This window comes from Hetaerina americana, unplaced genomic scaffold, assembly GCF_022747635.1.
Source record: "Hetaerina americana unplaced genomic scaffold, ioHetAmer1.1.p SCAF_5, whole genome shotgun sequence".
NCBI classification, from domain to species: Eukaryota; Metazoa; Arthropoda; class Insecta; order Odonata; family Calopterygidae; genus Hetaerina; species Hetaerina americana.
Window position 1 is genome coordinate 79,659,294 of NW_027287095.1, and position 20,053 is coordinate 79,679,346.

Here is a 20,053-nt window from a genome sequence, read left to right on the forward strand (position 1 = left end):
AAAACAGGGTATTAAAGACGCCATTTTCAAGAAATCCGGTTATTCCAAACCCGTTGGGTTCCCCTTCCAGTGGAGAGACAGAGAACCCGGATAAGATGGCTATAGGATATTATGACAAGGTGATCGAACTTGAGCCGAGTGGATGTATTAGAACCAGTCCTCCCCGGAGGGCCTTGACTTTCCTCCTAGGCTCTCCACTCCGCGCAGGAGTGACAGCTGGTTAAGTCATTCAATCTGTTCGGTAGCAGAACCATTGTGTGCGATTAATGTTCTCCGGATCGAAGCGGAGAGTTTTCGACGCAAGCAAATCGACCTCGGTCAGAGTGAATGAACATTAACTAAGCTGAATAGAAAAACATGTCATAAACTGGAATTGAATAGCAGATGATTTTGAGGTTGGCCTTGGTCATCATCGGCACGCTCTCCGAAATCTCTTTTATGAACATTCAAAGATGCGCCCTGCCCGTTCTTTAACTCCTTCGAATAGTTCAGGTTCTATTTCCATAGAGGAGCCATTATCTGAGAAAAGTGCGTGGCCAGATAAAGAATAAAAAACGCAATGCATCAGTATTTTTGGTTCTTAAAGGAGGGAAATTTTCCTGAGGGCACACTCTTTTTGCTGATAAACGAATGTTTAAGCACTTAAAAAAAATAGTTAAATAACTTTTTCACCATGATATTTCCACTTTTATAATTTTCTCTAAGGGAAATGAAACTAAATAAGGCTGTGGGGGTGGATAACATTCCCGCGGAACTTTTAAAATGCTTAGGAAAATGTGGGAGGAAGAGGCTATATGGGCTGATCCGTAGTATTTATGAGGAAGGAATTTGGCCGGAAGACTTTGTGAGATCAGTTTTAGTTCCTATCCCGAAAAAGGTAAAGGCTACATCATGTGAGGATTACAGGATGATAAGTTTGATATCACACGCAGCTAAAGTTGTTCCCAGGATCATAAACAAAAGGATAGAGAGTAGGGCAAATGATTACTTAGGGGATGATCAGTTTGGGTTTAGGAAGGGAAGAGGTAAGCGAGATTCCATTGCAGTAATGAGATTATTAATCGAGAGGAATATAGAACACAACCAGGAGGTATTTGCCTGTTTCGTAGATTTCGAAAAAGCTTTTGATAGAGTGAACTGGGAAAAACTAATGAGTATATTGCAGAAAATAGAAATAGATTGGAGAGAAAGGAGAATAATCCGCAACCTGTACATGTCTCAGACTGCTCAGGTGAGGGTGGGGAGCGGGGAGTCCGGATGGGCAGTGTTAGGAAGAGGTGTAAGGCAGGGTTGCCCATTATCACCGTTGCTGTTCAACCTGTATGCAGAGGAAATGATTAAAGAGGATGGGAAGAACTGGAGGTAGGAATGAAGGTGGGCGGGGAATTCGTAAAATCAGTTAGGTTTGCTGATGACCAAGCTTTAGTTTGTCAGTCAGCTAAGGGGCTGCAAGCATTGCTTAGTGAATTGGAAATTCGGTGCGACAGGTATGAGATGAGAATCAATATTAATAAAACAAAGGTTATGCGATTCTCTAGAAAGAAAAAGGCTAAGCTTAACATTAAAATAGGAGGGCAAAAACTAGAGCAGGTGGAACAGTTTACGTATCTCGGTAGTGTTTTGGACCAACACGGTCAAAGTAGTAAGGACGTAAGGAGAAGAATTGCGCTAGGCAAAGAGGCTTTCACAAGGAGGAGGGAGTTGATGACGGGGACTTTGAGTAAGGATGTTAAGAAAAGACTCGTAAAAACTCTGATTTGGAGCGTAGCTATGTACGGCACGGAAACGTGGTCATTGAAGCAGAAGGACAGACGTAGACTGGAGGCTTTTGAAATGTGGGCGTGGAGAAGAATGGAGAAGGTGAAATGGACCGAGAAGAAAACAAACGAAGAAGTACTTGGTATGGTGGGTGAAGAGAGGGGTTTGTTGGGAGACAGGAAAAGTTGGTGAAGGGCGTATTGACCGGCAGCGAGATGTTGAAGACTGTAATTGAGGGGAGAATGTTAGGCAAACGAGGAAAGGGAAGGAACAGGATAGGGATGTTGGACGGGATGAAGGGAGGAAGAAAGTACTCAGAGCTGATGTAGAGTAGGATGTTGTGTTTTGCTAGGGGCCACAAAATATTTAATTAGTAATTACGTCCATCCAAAAACCTACCTTAATCAGTAGATTACCTAATAATAATTTTCTCTAAGTATTACCACATTCATTATACCCTCCATTTATTTTCACTGAAGTATTAAACAAATGTAAATTATAATAGCAAAATTATTATTATTATAGGGACTATGCCCATTGACCTATTTTCATTGTCCTTCATCTAGGCATATATTTTATAAAATATTTGGCTGCATCTGAATCCTAACTACGCTAGTCTAAGATAGCATTTTAATGAAGGAAGTACAGGAAACCTTTGAATGTAAATGAGCGCCAACAATACCTTGCTGTGGCCCCACACTTAAAATCCCTAACTACTGTCGCATTCGCTTGGTAAGATCACCGGAGTAATTAATTCAATGATTTTACTAATGCTGGACAGGGAAACTTTGCAGAATGAAATTTTTCTTTGCAGGAATAAATGTATGAAATCTTTGGTTTTGGTTGAAAAACAAATACTTATTTAGTCCACTCAATATTTAAATACTCACTTCAAACATCGTAATCAGCTCTTTAGGTCGAAAACTGGGCCTTGTCTAAATAAAAATTGTGTTGACACACCATATATTTGTATTCCGATTCATTTGTAGGTTAACATAATGTTGGGCCTCTACTTTGTACTCTTTTAGCGATTCAAAGCGTGGAAAACTTCGAAATGTTTGCATTTTATATTGTTGAATTATTTTTTATTTTCGAATTAATTTTAGATTTCATCGATACATTTCTCTTGAATTGATTCCCCATCATTTCTGTAATTTAATGTTTTGGGTGGGTGTGTATTCAATAAATATATTCCCACTCCCTTGAGGTGATCCCAGTCGGACCTTCAGTGTAGTAGTAGTTTTCAGGGGAGGCGACCGACAGCTGAGGTCATTTGCGCCATTAGGGATGGACAGGAAAGGATTAAGGGTGGAGAGAAACCTGGTGTCGGCATTAGCCTGCTCTTAACTAAAGACGCCAAGGAGTCCGCAATTAAACGTCCCATCCGACGGACGGGGATACTCACTCAAAGTGCCCTCCACAAAGTACCTCAAGTAGGGATCGGAACACCACTGAAAAATATCTGTCACCGCTGGGATTCGAACCTGGGCCCTTCATACTTTCAGATACCCCCCCCCCCGACCAATACGATGCACTTGTGCTATTTGTGAGGATATTAGAGAAATATTCACGAAAAAATTTCTCATTCACCTTATCCGATTAATTTGCACATTCATGCATTCGCACATCAAATGTATGTCTCATGGAGCCTCAGCCATACATTCCTCCTCCGAATTTTGGAGTTTCACTTAATTATGCCAATTCAACGCGTCTGGATTAGCCACGTGCCACTCAGGACCGGCGCAAGGATCCATTAAAGTTAAAAAGTAAAAGTGCCTTCTCACTAACTAATGAATTTATACCTTCTATTAAAATTTCTTGTTAGAAGGACTAATTCCAAATGAAAAAATCTGGAACAAAACTATTATCGCCTCAAAAAGTAATTAAGTTGTGCAATATGGTTAACAAAAAATTAAGCACATAAAATGAGAAGACAGCATAAACTTAATTCAGATGAAGCTAAGGAGAGTCGGACGTGTTTGTGGGGGGATAACTGGCCCGCCTCGCTTTCTGAGTTCGCCGGTCCGGGTCCTTCCTCAGCCATTAGCGTTGAGTAAACTGGTGGTTTTATTTCCAGGAAACGTGATGAACAGCAAAAAGGGATGCCGTATTCTGATCCAGGGACTAACGGAGCACGAGAGGTAGTGCTCGGAGGGCAAATAATTGAAAAGGATTTCCTCTAAAAGAACACGTTTTTCAGACCAAAAGTTTTCGAGGCCAGAGATCTAAACACCTCCGTGACGTGCTAGTACCTTGCGTAAATGTTATTGCAGTTTTTTTAAACTGCTGTAACATGCAACGTTTCCTTTGGTGAAACGCATAAGTAGGCGTTTTAAATGTTTGAAACATGCTTCACTAGCGCTTGATAAGTCACGTCTTCATTTGTTAAAAAACGTAATTACCTTTGTCGTAGTTATGAGGAAATAAGATTTGGAATTGTCGAAATAAGGGCGAAGATCATTTACACTATTTCAGCTCCAAGTTTTGCCATAGGACAATTGAAAAATTGAGATAAAAAACTCCAGAAATATAAGTCGTATATTATAAATATATTCCGTTAGCTATAGTGGCAAATGAATTTCTTCTGCTTATCTTAAATATCTGCGATTGTATATGATGTTAGATCAAGGAAATTATGTTTGAAAATTAGATTCTTATTCCAGATTTTTTTTATTTCGTAAGATACGTAGTATTAATTTAAAGGGAAATAATTAAGATAAAAATAGCCATTTCTGAAAAAGATATACCAGTCGACAAGCTTTAAAATGTTCCACACGTTAGGAACCTTAGATCAAAGATTGTGTTTGATTGGAATATCAATAAAAATCCCCAGAAGATATCTCTTTTAGTCCATACTTCAATGTGTTCCTTCTAAAATTCTCACTCAGAATGCAAATTTCATTTGAATTAACGTCCTCGTTCTTTTAAAGTTTAAACGTGTATAGGAGAAAAACACATATCTTAATTCTTATTTTGTTTTTGAGTCTACATTGATCTACGTCTACGTAAAAAGATGAGGTGAGAATACACTTCTGTCATCATGCCTACGCCATCCTTAATCTGGCCTGAATAACCCTAGTTAGAGTGATTTATAGGACATAATTATTAAACTCATGTTAGTAATGTTAAATTACATTATTCAGTTATTAATTGTATCGATTTAGAGATGACGATGAAATGATAAACAGAATGTACGATATAAAGCTACATTTCAATTATCGATACATATTATTATTAATTATATGGCAGAACAATTTAATCAATATGTGCAGGAATAATTTGAACATATATAGTTGTAAGGTATCAATATCATTAGACATATCCTTTTATACAATTAACATACCATGTTCCCTATGACACTTAACTTTTATACAAATTATGAGATTGGCTTGCATTTGCCCTATCAAATCGTTATTCTCCTGCTTTATATGAATTATCGCCATATAATATCCACTTATGATACTTTGCGCATAGCTCTTCGTAAAAAAAGAGGATTATTTGTAGCCAACAGTAACGACTGGTATTCATATCGTTTCTAAGATGGCTTACGATAAAATCGTTTAAATTATTTGATAAAAATGCTCGAAAAAATAACTTATTCCAAAATTTCTTTTTAATAAATAATAACCACAGATAAATACAGACTACGCTTTAAAAAATAACCTCATATTTTTCATACTTATGCGTTCCGTTAATTGGACCGCGTCCTGAACTCCTCCCAAATGTAGAAAGCAATTATTCCCTCACTTCTGAAAAAACCAGCCTTTGTGTAGAAGTCCATGCCATTGATCCCGTGTGAAAGTCTTTATATGAAGGAGGGCTGTCATACAATCTGAACAAAATGCAATATGATTGCAAGCGCTCTGTCGTAGATGCCACCTGCATTTTCCAATCGATTGGTCTCACTCTCTTGGGCATTCTTTCTTCATCCTTCATGACCTCTTTCATTGATATCAGTTTGCGCACGACTGTACAAAGACATAGCATTATCCCATTAATTATATCTCATGACTCACCCTAAGCAAAACCTTGTCCTCTACACTAGGTAATGCATAGGTCCGTCAGCGGAGACCAGAAGTAAGGTTCACACAATCCCAAGCAACTGGAGTTCATTGCTTACATTTTCTGACGCTTGGTGAAGTGAGGAGTAATGGTGAAAGTAGAGGAAAGGTTTATCTGATAATATATACTGCCTAAATATGAATTACTTGTTAACTTTTGTGATTTTAGCAACACTCTCGTTGACTAAAGGCGATGAAACAGCGGTCAATTTCTTAAGCGACTTCGGCAAAAACAAGTTATCCCGAGCAAGGGCTTACCTATGTTCGGAAAAAGGTATGTTTAACATATTTTATCCACCATAATTTATACATAAAAAAGTGCATTTAGATAGCTGCTCGTGGTGTTCATATTGTATTATGCATGCATTTAACAAAGTTTTTCAGGAAAAAAGCCCCATCATAACACACATCTCGCTGAAACACCGCAGTGAACGTATTCACGCAGTCAAAATGCCCAATGATAAAAGGAGATATGATAAGGTTATATTCTCTATTCATGCGATATAAAAGCATACATTTAGGAATAGCGTAATCAACTTCCATAGTTCCCCGAAAGTAGATGCGGATTTAAATCATAGTTTAGTGCTCATGATGTGAAATACTAAAATTAAGAGAATATGACTGGGAAGATGTATAAGAAAATTAAATGTAGAACACCAAATTACGGCGAAAAGGAGGGAGTAACATTTGTTTTCTCAGGCGTAACTTTATGGAATTTGCATAACATATTGAAATGAAATAATTTACTTTGTAATTCCACACACTTTATTTAAGAAAACACGACCCAGGTTTCGACGTTGAACATCATCATCAGGTGGTCCTCATAGAAGCAAATACCAGGGAGGGAGTACCAGTAGACAGTTGATAGCATTCTGCAAGAGACCAATGGGATTAATAGACCCAAAGGAAGATGGGTATATCTCAAACTAGGAATGAAGGCGACGCACGAAAAAATAGGAATGGTGAATTGAAAAACAAGTGAGAAAGTCATAGAGTTACAGAAGATATAACAAGGATGATCGATGAGAGAGGGAATTGGAAGAACGTGAACACTGAATTAGGGCGAAGAAAGTACAAGGAGCAAAATATAATCTTAGGTGATAAACTAATGAGGCAAAGGAAACATAATGGACAATTAAGTGCGAGGACAGAGAGAGTTTACAAAAATTGGACGAAACGGGCGCTTTTTGTTGGAAGGTAAAGGGTCTCAGAATTTAAGAAAGAGCACTTATTAGTGTTCACTACTATTATACGGATAAAATATTAATCGAAGCAGAAGAGGTTCCAACAAGGTGGAAATAAAATGGAGCGGAGCTATGTGATCAAAATAATCGGCTGGGGAATACGAATTCAGAAAGGTAATATCATGTCAATCTCGATAAATTAGGACCAAAAATACGTGACTGAGAATTAGAAAAAGCATGAGAGGAATTGAATTCGTAGAAGACAGTGGGAATAGATAACATCGCAACGGAATTACTCATGAGTTTAGGAATATGGGCTCATTCGTAGAATTTGTGATGGAGAAATTTTGTCGGAAATGTTTAGATCAGCTTTAATACCATCCCAAAAAATGAAAACGTAGCAGATGTGAAGATTATAAGTTTGATTGCTTACGCGGCAAAAAGCGAGCACTTAGGAAAAGGTCAGGTTGAATTCTGAAAAATGATAAGTGTGGTGCCACAGCAGTAATATAGTCACTAGTCACTAGAAAAGGGCAGAGTGTACCCATAATTTATTTCTATGCTTCGTGTATTTTTAAAATATGTTCCAGAGAGAAAACTGGGTACAATTATTGAACATTCTGAAAAATATAGGAGTAGGTAGGGGGAGAGACGACTTATCCGGAGTCTGTATATTTTTCAGACTGAGCAAGTTCGGATATCGAATAAAGAGCCGGAATGGATAGTACTAGGCAGGGCAGTTGGATGGGGATGTCAATTATCACCTTTCATTTTTAATACACGTGTATGAAAAGAAAATGGCATGGAAGGCATTGGAATGGCTACAGTGACAGATGGCGGGAAACTCTTCAAATCAGAGTTTCGGATGATCAAGCGTCATTTAATCAGTGAGCCGAAGGGTTTACAATTAAAAGATAGCCCATTGCAGAATCAATTTGATAGAATGGGATGGAATTTAACCATGAGGAAACAAAGATATGGGATACTCGAGTAATAATAAGGCTAATTAAATACTAAACTTTGGGGGCATAAACTAGAATAGGTATACTGTTCGCCTATCCAGGATATGTTTCGGAAGAATTGAGTTGGATAAAGAAGTTTTTATAAAGAGACGAGAGTTAATGACAGGCACCTTAATAAAGATTTACTCGTAAAGAAAAGACTGGTAAAAACTAATTAGGAATGTAGTTTAGTGAGGCTCGGAAACTTGGTCGTTGAGGCAGTAGGAAGAACGTGGATAGGAGGTATTTGCGTTAAGGAGTATATGCGAAATATTCTATTACACTCGTATTCTGAAGAAAGCAAAAGATACATTTCTAGGCATGTTAGGATGAGAAAGAAAGTTGCTGGGAGAAATTCGAAGATGGCAAGACAAGTGGTAGCAAGGATTAATGAGAGGCAGTGGGATGCTGAAACCGTTAATACAGTGGAGAATCCTGGGAAAGTGAGGTAGATGGAGGAAAAGAATCTAATCAATCGAAAAGCCGGTAGATTACTGCTAATGATTATGTATGTAACTTCTTTTAGAAAGCAAATGTTTATTATCGATCAGGTTTTTTAATTGGCATTGGAGGAAATTTTATTAAATTTCTCCTTATGATAACATTTCAAAACGCAATGTATTATTTACCTTTATTTCTAGCTTATGATATTATTTATTTTCATATCTCGTATATGCATGTAATTCGCGTAAAATCTGGTCAAATAAATTGCGATGCGGCTATCAAATCAGTGGCTTTTTAATCGGTTTTCTTTCCAGATGATCTGCAATTTGCCCGTGATATTTACAGAACCAACGTTTTTATGTCCGTAACGAATATTGATCATCCCAAAGGAAGTTTTCGAGAGCTAAAAAAACCCGAAACAAATAATCACATATTAAATCTGGACTGCTCTGAATCACTTACTCTCTTGGAAATGGTAAGAATTGGAGTGGGTTAGGACAATAATAGGATTTTGATCGGGGTAATTAAATTATTTGTCGCTATTATTGTTAGCTCATGTAAAAATGTCTAACAGCGAATACAGGATTACGCAGTGCAGGATTTTCTGGGGCCGAGGTTTGTGGATCGAGGGTGAAGTGGAGTAAATTTTGTATACCTTCTACGAAAGCCATTTGGTGCGTAATTAAGGAATTTAGTCATTTATTTACCTATTAAAAAAAATTTGATTGATTTCCAGTGCACTTTTCTTACGTGAAGAGGAACATCGAAATGCATATGATTATTGCATAAAAGAAACAGCCCAAGCCGTCACTAAAAGATATTATGGGACCTGATTCTTTAGAAACTAAATAAAATTGTCTAAACTCCATAATTATATACTTGCTCAGGAGTAAATTCATATGTTAATAGTTTTTAGTGACTTTGTTAACCCGGTTACCCTAGTCTTCGATTGTCAGTTTAATTTTCTTCCCTATTTCTTCAGAGATCTCAAATTGAAACTCGACATTTCTCCTGCCATATTATGCTTATGACTTTTCGTATACTTAATATTAAGATATTTTGTTAACGTCTTAAAACTTAAAATTTTTGCAAAAATTTTTGTTGCTTCTTTGCAAAGAGAATGTTTCAAGCTGAGTAATTTAAAATAATTAATTGTTGCACACTGATAGCATGATAAGTTTCTGTAAATTATGAATATTGTCGATTTTCTTTTAATTAAAAGTGCTTTTCTGAAAATTATTCAATTTAAACTCAATTTAAGTGACTCGAAAATGCCGAACCGTAAGCAAGATCCACTACTGTTAGTGAAAAAGAATCATATTACTTTCTCCTCAATGATAAATATCCCAATTCCCCTTCCAATTTTTTCCTGGAATATTTTGTTCCTCCTCGAAGAAAATGGTGCTAATTGCTCAAGAATTAAATGATTATTACTACTGCTGAAGATAATGCAGTTACGTGACCTTATCGACAAATTTTTCGTTTCTTCCAATGCTATTCTTGTCATTGCCTTAAATTACCTTTTTTACGCGGCTCCTCAAAAAGGAGTATAATATATTCAGGGTTCATGTTGGTAAGGTTTTTGATTCCTTCCTAGTAAACAAATATCTCAACCGATGATGATGAATGTGGCATCACTAGAGTGCTTCGCTGAAAAATATCCAATTAATACCAGGTGTAAATGACTAAAGCAATGTAAATAAGGGACAGCATTTTTGTTTTTTTAGTTCGGAGTTTACACATTCGTATTTTAAAATTTTTTATCTCTACTTTTATAAATATTTTAAATAATGTTTTAATATTTTTTCTCCTAGGCGAATGAAAGGTATCTGTTTAGATCTCCAAATAGATGGTTACTTCTAACTAAAGGTGTGACACAGGAAACGCTCATAGAAAAGACGATGGATTTGGACATATTTCTTGACAGCGATGTAATAATCGCTCGAAGGTAGAAATACCTGCTGTAATTGTGATAAATTAGTAATCTTAGCTCTTATTAATGCCGTACGACATGCACTTATAGAGTAATTTTTTGCATGAAACTAGTATATTTTAGTTTTCATCTTCATCCTCATTACCTTCGTCTTTTTTCAACGAGCTAGATACTGATGATATCTGCGCTAAAACTATTTTTCATGATTATCTCAGTAAAATCCTTACCTTTCGTCCAACAGGGAGACTGTAAATGGAAAGAATACCTATGCTTTATCTGAAATTTATAAACCCGGTGTCAATGAAACATTAATCATTAAGGCAATGGGATATTGGAAGATAAATTATACATTTCCAGACGTGCATTATCCAAATTTGTTAAGAAGAAAAAATCTTAATGGCTTAGTTATACCGGCGGTTATGGTGGTATGTATTCAGCTGCTCTTTGGTCTAATATGCATGTTTCAAAAACGTGTAATAGAAGTTTTCAGTTGAACTTTTTAAAATGATTAATAACCTTAAAAAATTATTTTTACTAAGATTTTTTTCTATCGTGATTGAATAACATTTATATTTTTGACAGTTGACCAAGAACAAATCTTTGGATCTTTTAAACGACTTACGTGACAAATATGTGGATACTGCTTCGAAGTATAATTACCATTTAATGAATCATGCTATGGATTTCATAAATAGCAGGTAAGTCATTAACTCTCAAGCAGTCGATGATAGTGCGCCAACCGCAACACTGTAATTTTATTATTTTTGAAGAAGTAGTGAAATGTTAAGCATTCTAATACAAATTTCAATACCCGCGAACATTCGTTACAGGAATGAATGAACCGCTTCAAAGTACTTCATAACAAAGTAAATTAACTATATCTGATTTTTCCCTCAATTTTCAGTGCGGAATATATAGTGGAGAACACTTGGGGTCACAAGATCAACGGGACATACAACGGAATGCTTGGGCAGCTACAGACAGGGAAAGCCGAAATCGCCGCTTCAGCCCTTTTCATAACTGCTAAGAGATTGCCAATCCTGGAATACGTTTCCATGACGACGCCGACAAAGTATAATTCACGTTTTAAGCATAGAAAAATGTATCTCCTGAATAGCTTCGGCTTTGTTTTTAAATATGATTTATTGCGATGAGGATTGGTATTCGGTAACCACTGGGTATTCTTCATTGTCAACGATCAAGTGCAACCGTTGCAGGTTACAACCGTTTGCTAACGTTGGAGGTTGCATCATCAGAAACACTGATCATTTTCTTTTTCGTATGATGAACGCAAAGAAGTTGACGCCCCTTATCCGATTCTGGATCCTTAGCGAATCTTTCTCTGCCATCAATATTGTGGAAAGCTTGATGCAGAGGGGGAGAGGTCGGTGGTTTATTTATAAAAAACTCGGGAATAGGGAAAACTATTATCGTTCTTCATCATGCGACCTCCAATGGTTACGACAACGTTAGCGATAGTAATACTAAATGCGCAGTAGTTATCGAAAGCCAACCCTCAATCAAAACAATCCACGATAAGAAATCTTTAAGAATTCAAGTGAAGAATTAACTCAATTGTACTCGTTAAGATATTTCATGATGGTTTTTATAACTCTTGAGTATAATAGGCATTTACTTTGATACGACTTGGAATCCTTTGGTGGCAGAGTCATTACAAGATGCTGTGATAAATATAATTTTTTATTGCAGATTGAGATTCATATTCCGTCAGCCGAGGCTTTCGTCAATCAGAAATATATTCATACTCCCCTTCAGCGCGACAGTTTGGGGACTACTGTACGGAGTACTAGCTATCACAGCTGTTTCTTTGTTTTATGCGGTGAAGTACGAAAACAATTTGGAGAAACATGAGTTTATGAAAAAGAAAAAGAAAAGAACTTGCAAATATATGCGAGCCTCTTGGAGTGATGCTATATTGTTGACATTCGGAGCATCTTGCCAACAAGGTTAGTAGTTGTTCTCAATAATTCCTGGCATGCATTTTTTTATTATTATTCGTAGGTAATATACCGGTTAAGGTAGGTTTTGGGTGGACACAACTACCAAATAAATGTTTTGTTACTCAAAACAAAACACAACCCAACATCCTACTCTACAACAACTCCCTCTTCATCTCTGTGCACTTCCTTCCTCCCTTCATCCCGTTTAACATCTCTATCCTATTCCCACCTCTTCCGCGTCTGATTACCATTCTCCCCTCTATTACAATCTTCAAAATCCCACTGCCGATCAATGCATCGGCCGCTGCCGATCTACATCCATTTTTCCTGGCTCCTTAGTATTTCTCCCAACAAACCCCTCTCCTCGACCACCATACCTAGTACTTCCTCATTTATTTTCCTTGCGGTCCATTTCACCTTCTCCATTCTTCTCTGCACCCACATTTCAAAAGCCTCCAAAATAGACCTATCCTCCTGCTTCAATGGCCAAGTTTCCACACCGTACAGAACTATGCTCTATATCAAAGTTTTGACGAGCCTCTTCTTAACATCCTTACTCAACGTCCCTGTCATCAACTCCCTCCTCCATGCGAATGCTACTTTGCCTATAAAAAGAGACGTTTCAGGCGTGATATGGTGGAATATCATGATTAATTAAAAATAGCAATTTTCCACAAAAATAAAATTTAATGCGACCGGTTTCAATGTTACTACATCATCATCAGGTCCTGATGATGATTTGACCTGATGATGATGTAGTAACATTGAAACCGGTCGCATTAAATTTTATTTTTGTGGAAAATTGCTATTTTTAATTAAGCTACTTTGCCTAGTACAATTTTTCTCCTTATGTCCATACAGCTTTGACCAATTTGATCAAAAACACTTCTGTTATAACAAATGAAGTAGCTTCAGGCGTGATGTGGTGGAAGTCGAACACAATTAATAACTGATCGAAGTTCTTTTCCACTTGATCAAGTGGAAAAGAGCTTCCATCACTTTTGCAATAGGTAAATATTTCACCCGCTCCAGTTTTTTCCCTCTTCCATGAATTTTAACCGTGGCCTTTTTCTTTGTATAAAATCGCATTACCTTTATTTTATTTATATTATTTTTCATCCCATAGCCATCGCACGGAAATTTTAATTAACTCAGCAATCCTTGCAACCCCTTGGCTGACTGACAAACTAGTAATTGGTCATCAGCAAACCCAACAGATTTTATGAATTCCCCACCGACTTTTATGCCTATCTCCAGTTCCATCCCATGCCTCTTTAATCATTCCCTCCACATATACGTTGAACAGCACCGGGAACAATGGACAATCCTGCCCTACGCCTCTTCATAACACTGCCTATCCGGACTCTCCATCCCCCACTCTCACTTTTGTAGTCCTAGACGTACAGGTTGCGGATTAGTCTCCTATCCCTGCAATATGGTCATTAGTTTTTACCAATGCACTCTATCAAACGCCTTTTCGAAATCTACTTAATAGGAAAATATATCCTGATTTTATTCTATGTTCCTCTTGATTAGTAATCTCATTACTCCCGTGGCACCACGCGTGCCTCTCCCCGTCTTGAACTTTCCTTCTCCCTATCCTTTTGTTAATGATCCTAAGAACAACTTTAGCTGCGTGGGACATCAAACTCATTGTTCTATAGTCCTCACATGATGCAGCCTTTACCTTTTTCGGAATAGACACTAACACTGAAATCACAAACTGTTTCGTCCAGATTTCTTCCTCATAGATGCTACGAATCAGTCCGTATAGACTCTTCCTCCCACATCTTCGTAAACATTTTAGAAGTTCCATAGGAATGTTGTCTATCCCCACGGCCTTAATTGATTTCATCTCCCTTAATGCCCTTTCTAACTAATCGTCGAGTATGCCTGACTCTAAGTTGTCTTCATTTACGTCGCATTCTCTATGTCTAAGCTTGTTGCCCTAAGTTCTTTACCATACAGTTCTTTGATATGCATTATATCTATCAATATTTTGCAGGATTCATGAACTGGCAAATCACTTAAGCGGCGTGGAATATTGATATAAATAAATCAAATAGCAATTCTCTGCCTTGGCCAATATTTCAAGTGTACATGGAAAAACAGCATTCGTAAGATATTTTAGTTGCAAAGAAATATAAGTTGGAATTAGGGAGTAGAACAAAAAGAGTATTTTCAAAACGAATTCAAAAGAATTAGAGGGTCACACAAGGAAAGTGTTGCCTTGGAATGCTTTTTTTCGGATCTGAACGTGTCTGTTAAGGCTGAAGGACTTTTATTTATTATCCAAAATTCAACCTTCATTGGCTAATTGCAAGATGTTTTCAATCAGTTATTAGGACTCATATGTTATCTACAAGTGGTGAGCAAGGGCCAAGACCGACAAATACCGATCGACCGTGAACCTCATAATAAGTTGATGTAAGAAACAATTGTAAGATATTTCGGGTATTTCGGGCTATCTTCCCCGTTGTCACAGTAACGCAGGTATTACACTCTGTTGCCTCAGTTATGAAAGGTTAAGACTGATTTCAAAAGAAGAAAAGAGTCCATTTAAGATGCCGTATAGAATACCTACGATTATCTCACCCTACTAAATGGATCAAGGTAAAAGAGAATCCGATAGAGTTTGATCTAAGAAACCTCTCCACCAAAATCTACAGTGGCGTATCGTGTATTGGTTGCTCTGTATTAAGCACCCAATGCGCAACGTCCGCAATAAATGAATGGCTCATTAAAGCTTGGGCCATGGACAGACCAGCCAGCCAGACTCTAGAAGACGTCAAGCGCTTCATCCGCCAGGAATTTAACTGATGAGTTTTACGTACCGTAGGTCATCCACGTGGTTCAAATAGCCATTCATCTTTACAGGTTTCTTTGCTGAGGCCCAAGGAGTGGCTGGTCGTTTAGTTACAATAGTATTGTATGGTGCTGTCATTCTCCTGCACACATCGTATGCCGCTAACATTGTGGCTCTGATCCAGTCTTCGGGGACGTTGATTCAGACTGTATCCGACCTGCTACACAGCCCGATGGAAATTGGAGTTCATGACATCGTGTACAACCGACATTTTTTCCAGGTGAAGTTGATAACATTTTCCAGTCGCATTTGTATTTCCAGTACGAACTCTGGTCTGCACTGAACTACTGACCTCCCAAAATTTACGGGTTGTTCGAAACATCTCGTAGGTCAAGTAGTAGATTGAGGATATGCGCGAATGAATGAGAAGGAGTGGTTGAGCATAGAATTTTATTAAGTTGATTTTGGGTGCGGCGTAATATAGAACACATCAGGTTAGACATGGAAATTGTGATCCTTGTTCGTACGGGGTATTTAGCTTGTATCCCTCCGTTTTTCGCAACATGTCCTCGTTCAACCTATCCTGAAAAATGTCAGTAGACACGTCTATTTATCACTATGTTGTGGAATTGTCACTACAAATTTTTTACAAAAATTGAGAAAAAAAATTTGTTTTAATTGATTTAATTTGATTCAAGATTTGCTTTCTTACTTTATCTAAAACCAAGTATATATTTTTCTCGAAGAAAGCAAATTTGATTGAGACCTGTGACTACTTACTTTTCAACATGCAGCTTTTTTGGAATTTAAATCAAGCATTTAATAACGTTTTCTAATCGTTACAAATCGTAGGATTATTTAGCATAAATATTTCAGCACATCCCTGTTTTGTACCATCGATTCCTGGGCGCTCTAGCTGCATCAAACACTTTGGATCTGAACCGCATCAAAATCATAAGTAGTATATCTCACGACAGGCATGAATTTGTAACTGTTTATAGCCTCTAAATCGAAGAAAATACGAAAGAAATTTTTCAGAAGTTTCATTCGAAAGACAAATTTAAAAAAAAAAGATACTTGATATTTTAATTCTCAATTCAAGAGTTTTGCTTAATCTATTATCTTAATGAGTACTTCAGTTATTTTTTCTGGAACTGAACCTAGAGAGTAGTGTTAGTTTCCATTCTTTAGCTATTAACCAAAATTTTTATTATTTCTTATTGTTTTTTACTAGTCTCGATTCCAGTGCATAATTTTCCTTCATATTTCCAAAATTTTATTTAAATTTTTTAATGAATTAAAATCAATAAATATTAATGCCTATAAAATATGGTTTAATAGAGAAAAAGCATACGATATTGGGAGAAGTTTTTTGGAAAAATTCAATTGAATCTATTATCAATCATAAGGTACTTATTTTTTAAATCTCTCGTTTAAATAGATAAAATACTCATCTGCCTTGCGTAGGAGTGAAACCCGAGTATGCCCGGATAGATCCAAATTCTTACTAGATGTTATAATGTACTTGACAAATGCCATTGGAAAAAATAAGAGAGATAAAGTGCGGAATGATAGGGCTTTGAAAAAACGTGCATTTCCAGGTTTGGAACGAGGGTGTTTCATTCGCTTGTCAATTTGATGAATAAGATTTGAATCACGAAACAGGTGTTCTAGGGAATAGAGAATGGTTAAATAGAAAAGGGGTAGACAGATAAAGTCATAGGTGAATGTGATTTAAAGTTTGTATTAGCCTGGGATCAAGGTAACATGTAAGAATAAATGTGACAGAGACGAAATAATTATGCACTACTGGGATATTTTGGTGGAAATCAGATAATAGCGTGAACTATAACTTCCTGAAATTCAATCACTGCCTTTTTAGCAGTGATTGAATTTCTGGTGCTATTTCCACCCCGAAAAGGAATGATATGGCGGGTGGATGTTAAAACAATCAAGCACCGCTAAAATACCAAGCATACTATGTGAAAAACATGAAGAAGACGGAGGGTACGAACTTTTTTTTGACACTTTTTCTCTTTCCTTCAGCATTATGCCCACGATCCAATAACCAATCAACTTTACCATAAGAAAATTGCTCCCACGGGCAAGAAACCTGCCTTTTATGGCATGGAAGAAGGTATCGAAAAAGTTCGCACTGGTCTCTTTGCGTTCCACGTGGAAAGAGGATCTGGATATAATTTGATTCGCGAGACGTTCAAGAAAGAAGAAATATGCAATCTGCACGAAATTCCTTTACTTCAGCCAGCGGGAGCCTGGGTGGCAGTGAAGAGACACTCTTCATACAGCAAACTCCTAAAGATTTCGTAAGTATTGCCTTCAGTTTGCACGATATGAGTGCTCATTTTTTTCTATGAACGAGCCTCAACATTTTATTTCGAAAATAGGGTTTGAGACCTCGTCTTAGTTCTTCTCTATAAGATCTTGCAAATGTGCGATTTATTTATTCCTTCGGAAATGTGGTGCTTCTTGTATTCTTGATATGTTTTTCAAATTTTGTTCAAGTATATTTAGTGTCGTCAGTCGAAATGATTTACATTATCGTCTAAAATGTTTGCATTGCTGTGCTATGTATGTTTTAAGGAGATTGCGGAAATCTATGGCTCCATGACACATACTTATATATTTGGTTAGAACTTTGGTTTTTTATTCTGTATAACAAGAAAATAATTGCAAAGCATGAGGTTTTAACGCCAAATATTTATATCCATACCATTGCAGATAAGAACTTCTTTATATTTAGGAGAGACTTGAAATATAAACGTATTTTTAGAGCCCCAGTTAGTGCGTTGTGAAAATATTCGATTGCATTCAGAATATTCTGGGTTTCTCAACGCCATTTGTACGGTAATCACTACAAAATCTTATTTTCCATGATATTTTAACTCTTTACAGACTTGTCGTATGCATTCAGCTAAGGAAGCTTTGATATAGATAATCTTCTACCTATGGTATGTTGTTGAAACTAGACGGTCCAAAACTGATGATATTGGTCTCTCGATACTATATTTTCCCATTGTAATTACTGTATCTCTTCAGCTATGCCATGAAACTGTTTTTTAGGACATTTTTTGACTCGATTGTTATTTCATGTAGCATATATATTCTTTCTAACCGCGTTATGTAACACCGTAATGTCCTGTTGAATGAATTATTGTCATTTCCGCTGCGGGGAGATATTGAAATTCATAATCGAATAACTGTGTCCAGTTGAATTAAAATAACTTCTTTTTCCGGTTTCAAATTTCTAATGAAATTAACTTGCAGTTTTTTCTCTACTTCATTTCTGCAAAGATTCAGAAGAATCCAAGAAAGTGGACTGCAGAACAGAGGATATCTACGTTGGTTTGCCAAGAAGCCGGAATGCGATGGCCGTCAATCAAGCTTCCTTCAAGTCGGTTTAACTGATATTTGCCTCTCAATGGTGGCATTAGCTTTTGGAATGGTATCATCTATATTGATACTTCTATGTGAATTGAAATGCTATAAAAGAAAGAAAAAGCTGGAAAAAAGTGACCCATATCGGAACAAAAAAGTGAATAAGGCAGCATACAAACGCTGATGCGTAACAACCCTCATTCAGCTCTTAGCAATTGCATCGCGTTTTAGATATACGTGTGTACGCGTGCCCGTTCTTAGTAGTTGGCAATAGAAGCATTGCACTATTATAAGAACATTTAGAAGTCAGGCTTTCTGATAACAAGTCCACACTGGAATGGCTCATAGTGCAAAAAAGAATAAAATTCTTCATTCAAATGCTTCATTTTAGTGCATTGGTATTTTTAGTATGGTTTATCGTTTCCCAAAGTTTACGAGTTTACTTTTTGGCGTCTTTTGACTATTTATTCAAAATCATTACAATGTCGTGAATTTCAAAAAATTCAATGAAATATTAATTGAATAATATTTTAAAATTTGTATACAGTATTACACTTGACGATAATCCTTTATTGTATTCATTTCCGGTTCACAGTTTTGGCTTTAGTAAATTCTCTCAAAAAAGTGTCATTTATCTCATTCAATGCAGTGCGATGAAATCACGAGGTATATTACGCAAATAATTCTGGGTACGTCTAAATTTCCTATCCTACCATACGAATATGAGCTAATGACTTAATTCACAGAAAGCTACGTAATCATGCCAATAATGTACTCTATGATATTCAAAAAAATTTAGTTGACGTGATTTATGAACTTAGAAAAATGCATAGCATAGTAATTCACATCATTTGGTTCTAAAATGTATTCGTAGGCCCTATGAAATAAAAAAATATTTAATTCAGACGTTTTCTAATTCTTTTATCATTTCATAGTGCCATACCGTCACCATGCAATATTCTTTATTTCGAAGAAGGAGTTTCACTTTTCCATGTTCATGCACACCCAAGAGCACGCATGAAACATTTTTCAAAATGTTCATTAGAAATTATTAGAAATGCATAATGTCACCTAAATGTTCTACATTTTCGCATTGTTCGCATTTTTATTTGTTTGGTATTGTATCGAACTAAAATATGTAATTTGTTTTTTTCATTTCTTTTGGACGTTCAAATTGAATAATAAACATATTGGCGTCTCGGAGAATTATAATAACTCTCTCCTTCCAATGGTCTCAGGAAGCAAATCTCAGACAAAAAATAGCAGATAGAGATGGAAAAGAATGAGTAAAATCGGAAGGATCAGGTTCGGATTTTGCTAAGGTTAACAGAAATTACGTTTTAGGAGAGTCAGATCCCTATGTTGATGCAGTGATTTATCACACCATCAATGTTATCAAATTCATCAAGAGGCATAACAGCATTTATACGAGACATTAGAGATTCATGAACCCATAATCTTACATGCCGTGAGTGTTATACTGCGATCTATAATCTCTTGTCCACACAT

The 20,053-nt window shown here is 36.6% G+C and overlaps 1 protein-coding gene across 1 annotated transcript; it reads left to right on the forward strand.

Moving 5' to 3' along the window:
• The first annotated feature begins 8,366 nt into the window (after nucleotides 1-8,366).
• Nucleotides 8,367-18,728, forward strand: LOC139694124 (ionotropic receptor 75a-like). The gene is made up of 7 exons (XM_071592554.1): nucleotides 8,367-8,447; nucleotides 10,964-11,079; nucleotides 11,286-11,453; nucleotides 12,092-12,348; nucleotides 15,220-15,428; nucleotides 17,195-17,472; nucleotides 18,461-18,728. The coding sequence occupies exons 1-7, from the start codon at nucleotides 8,367-8,369 to the stop codon at nucleotides 18,726-18,728; spliced, it is 1,377 nt and encodes a 458-aa protein (XP_071448655.1).
• The last annotated feature ends 1,325 nt before the right edge of the window (nucleotides 18,729-20,053 follow it).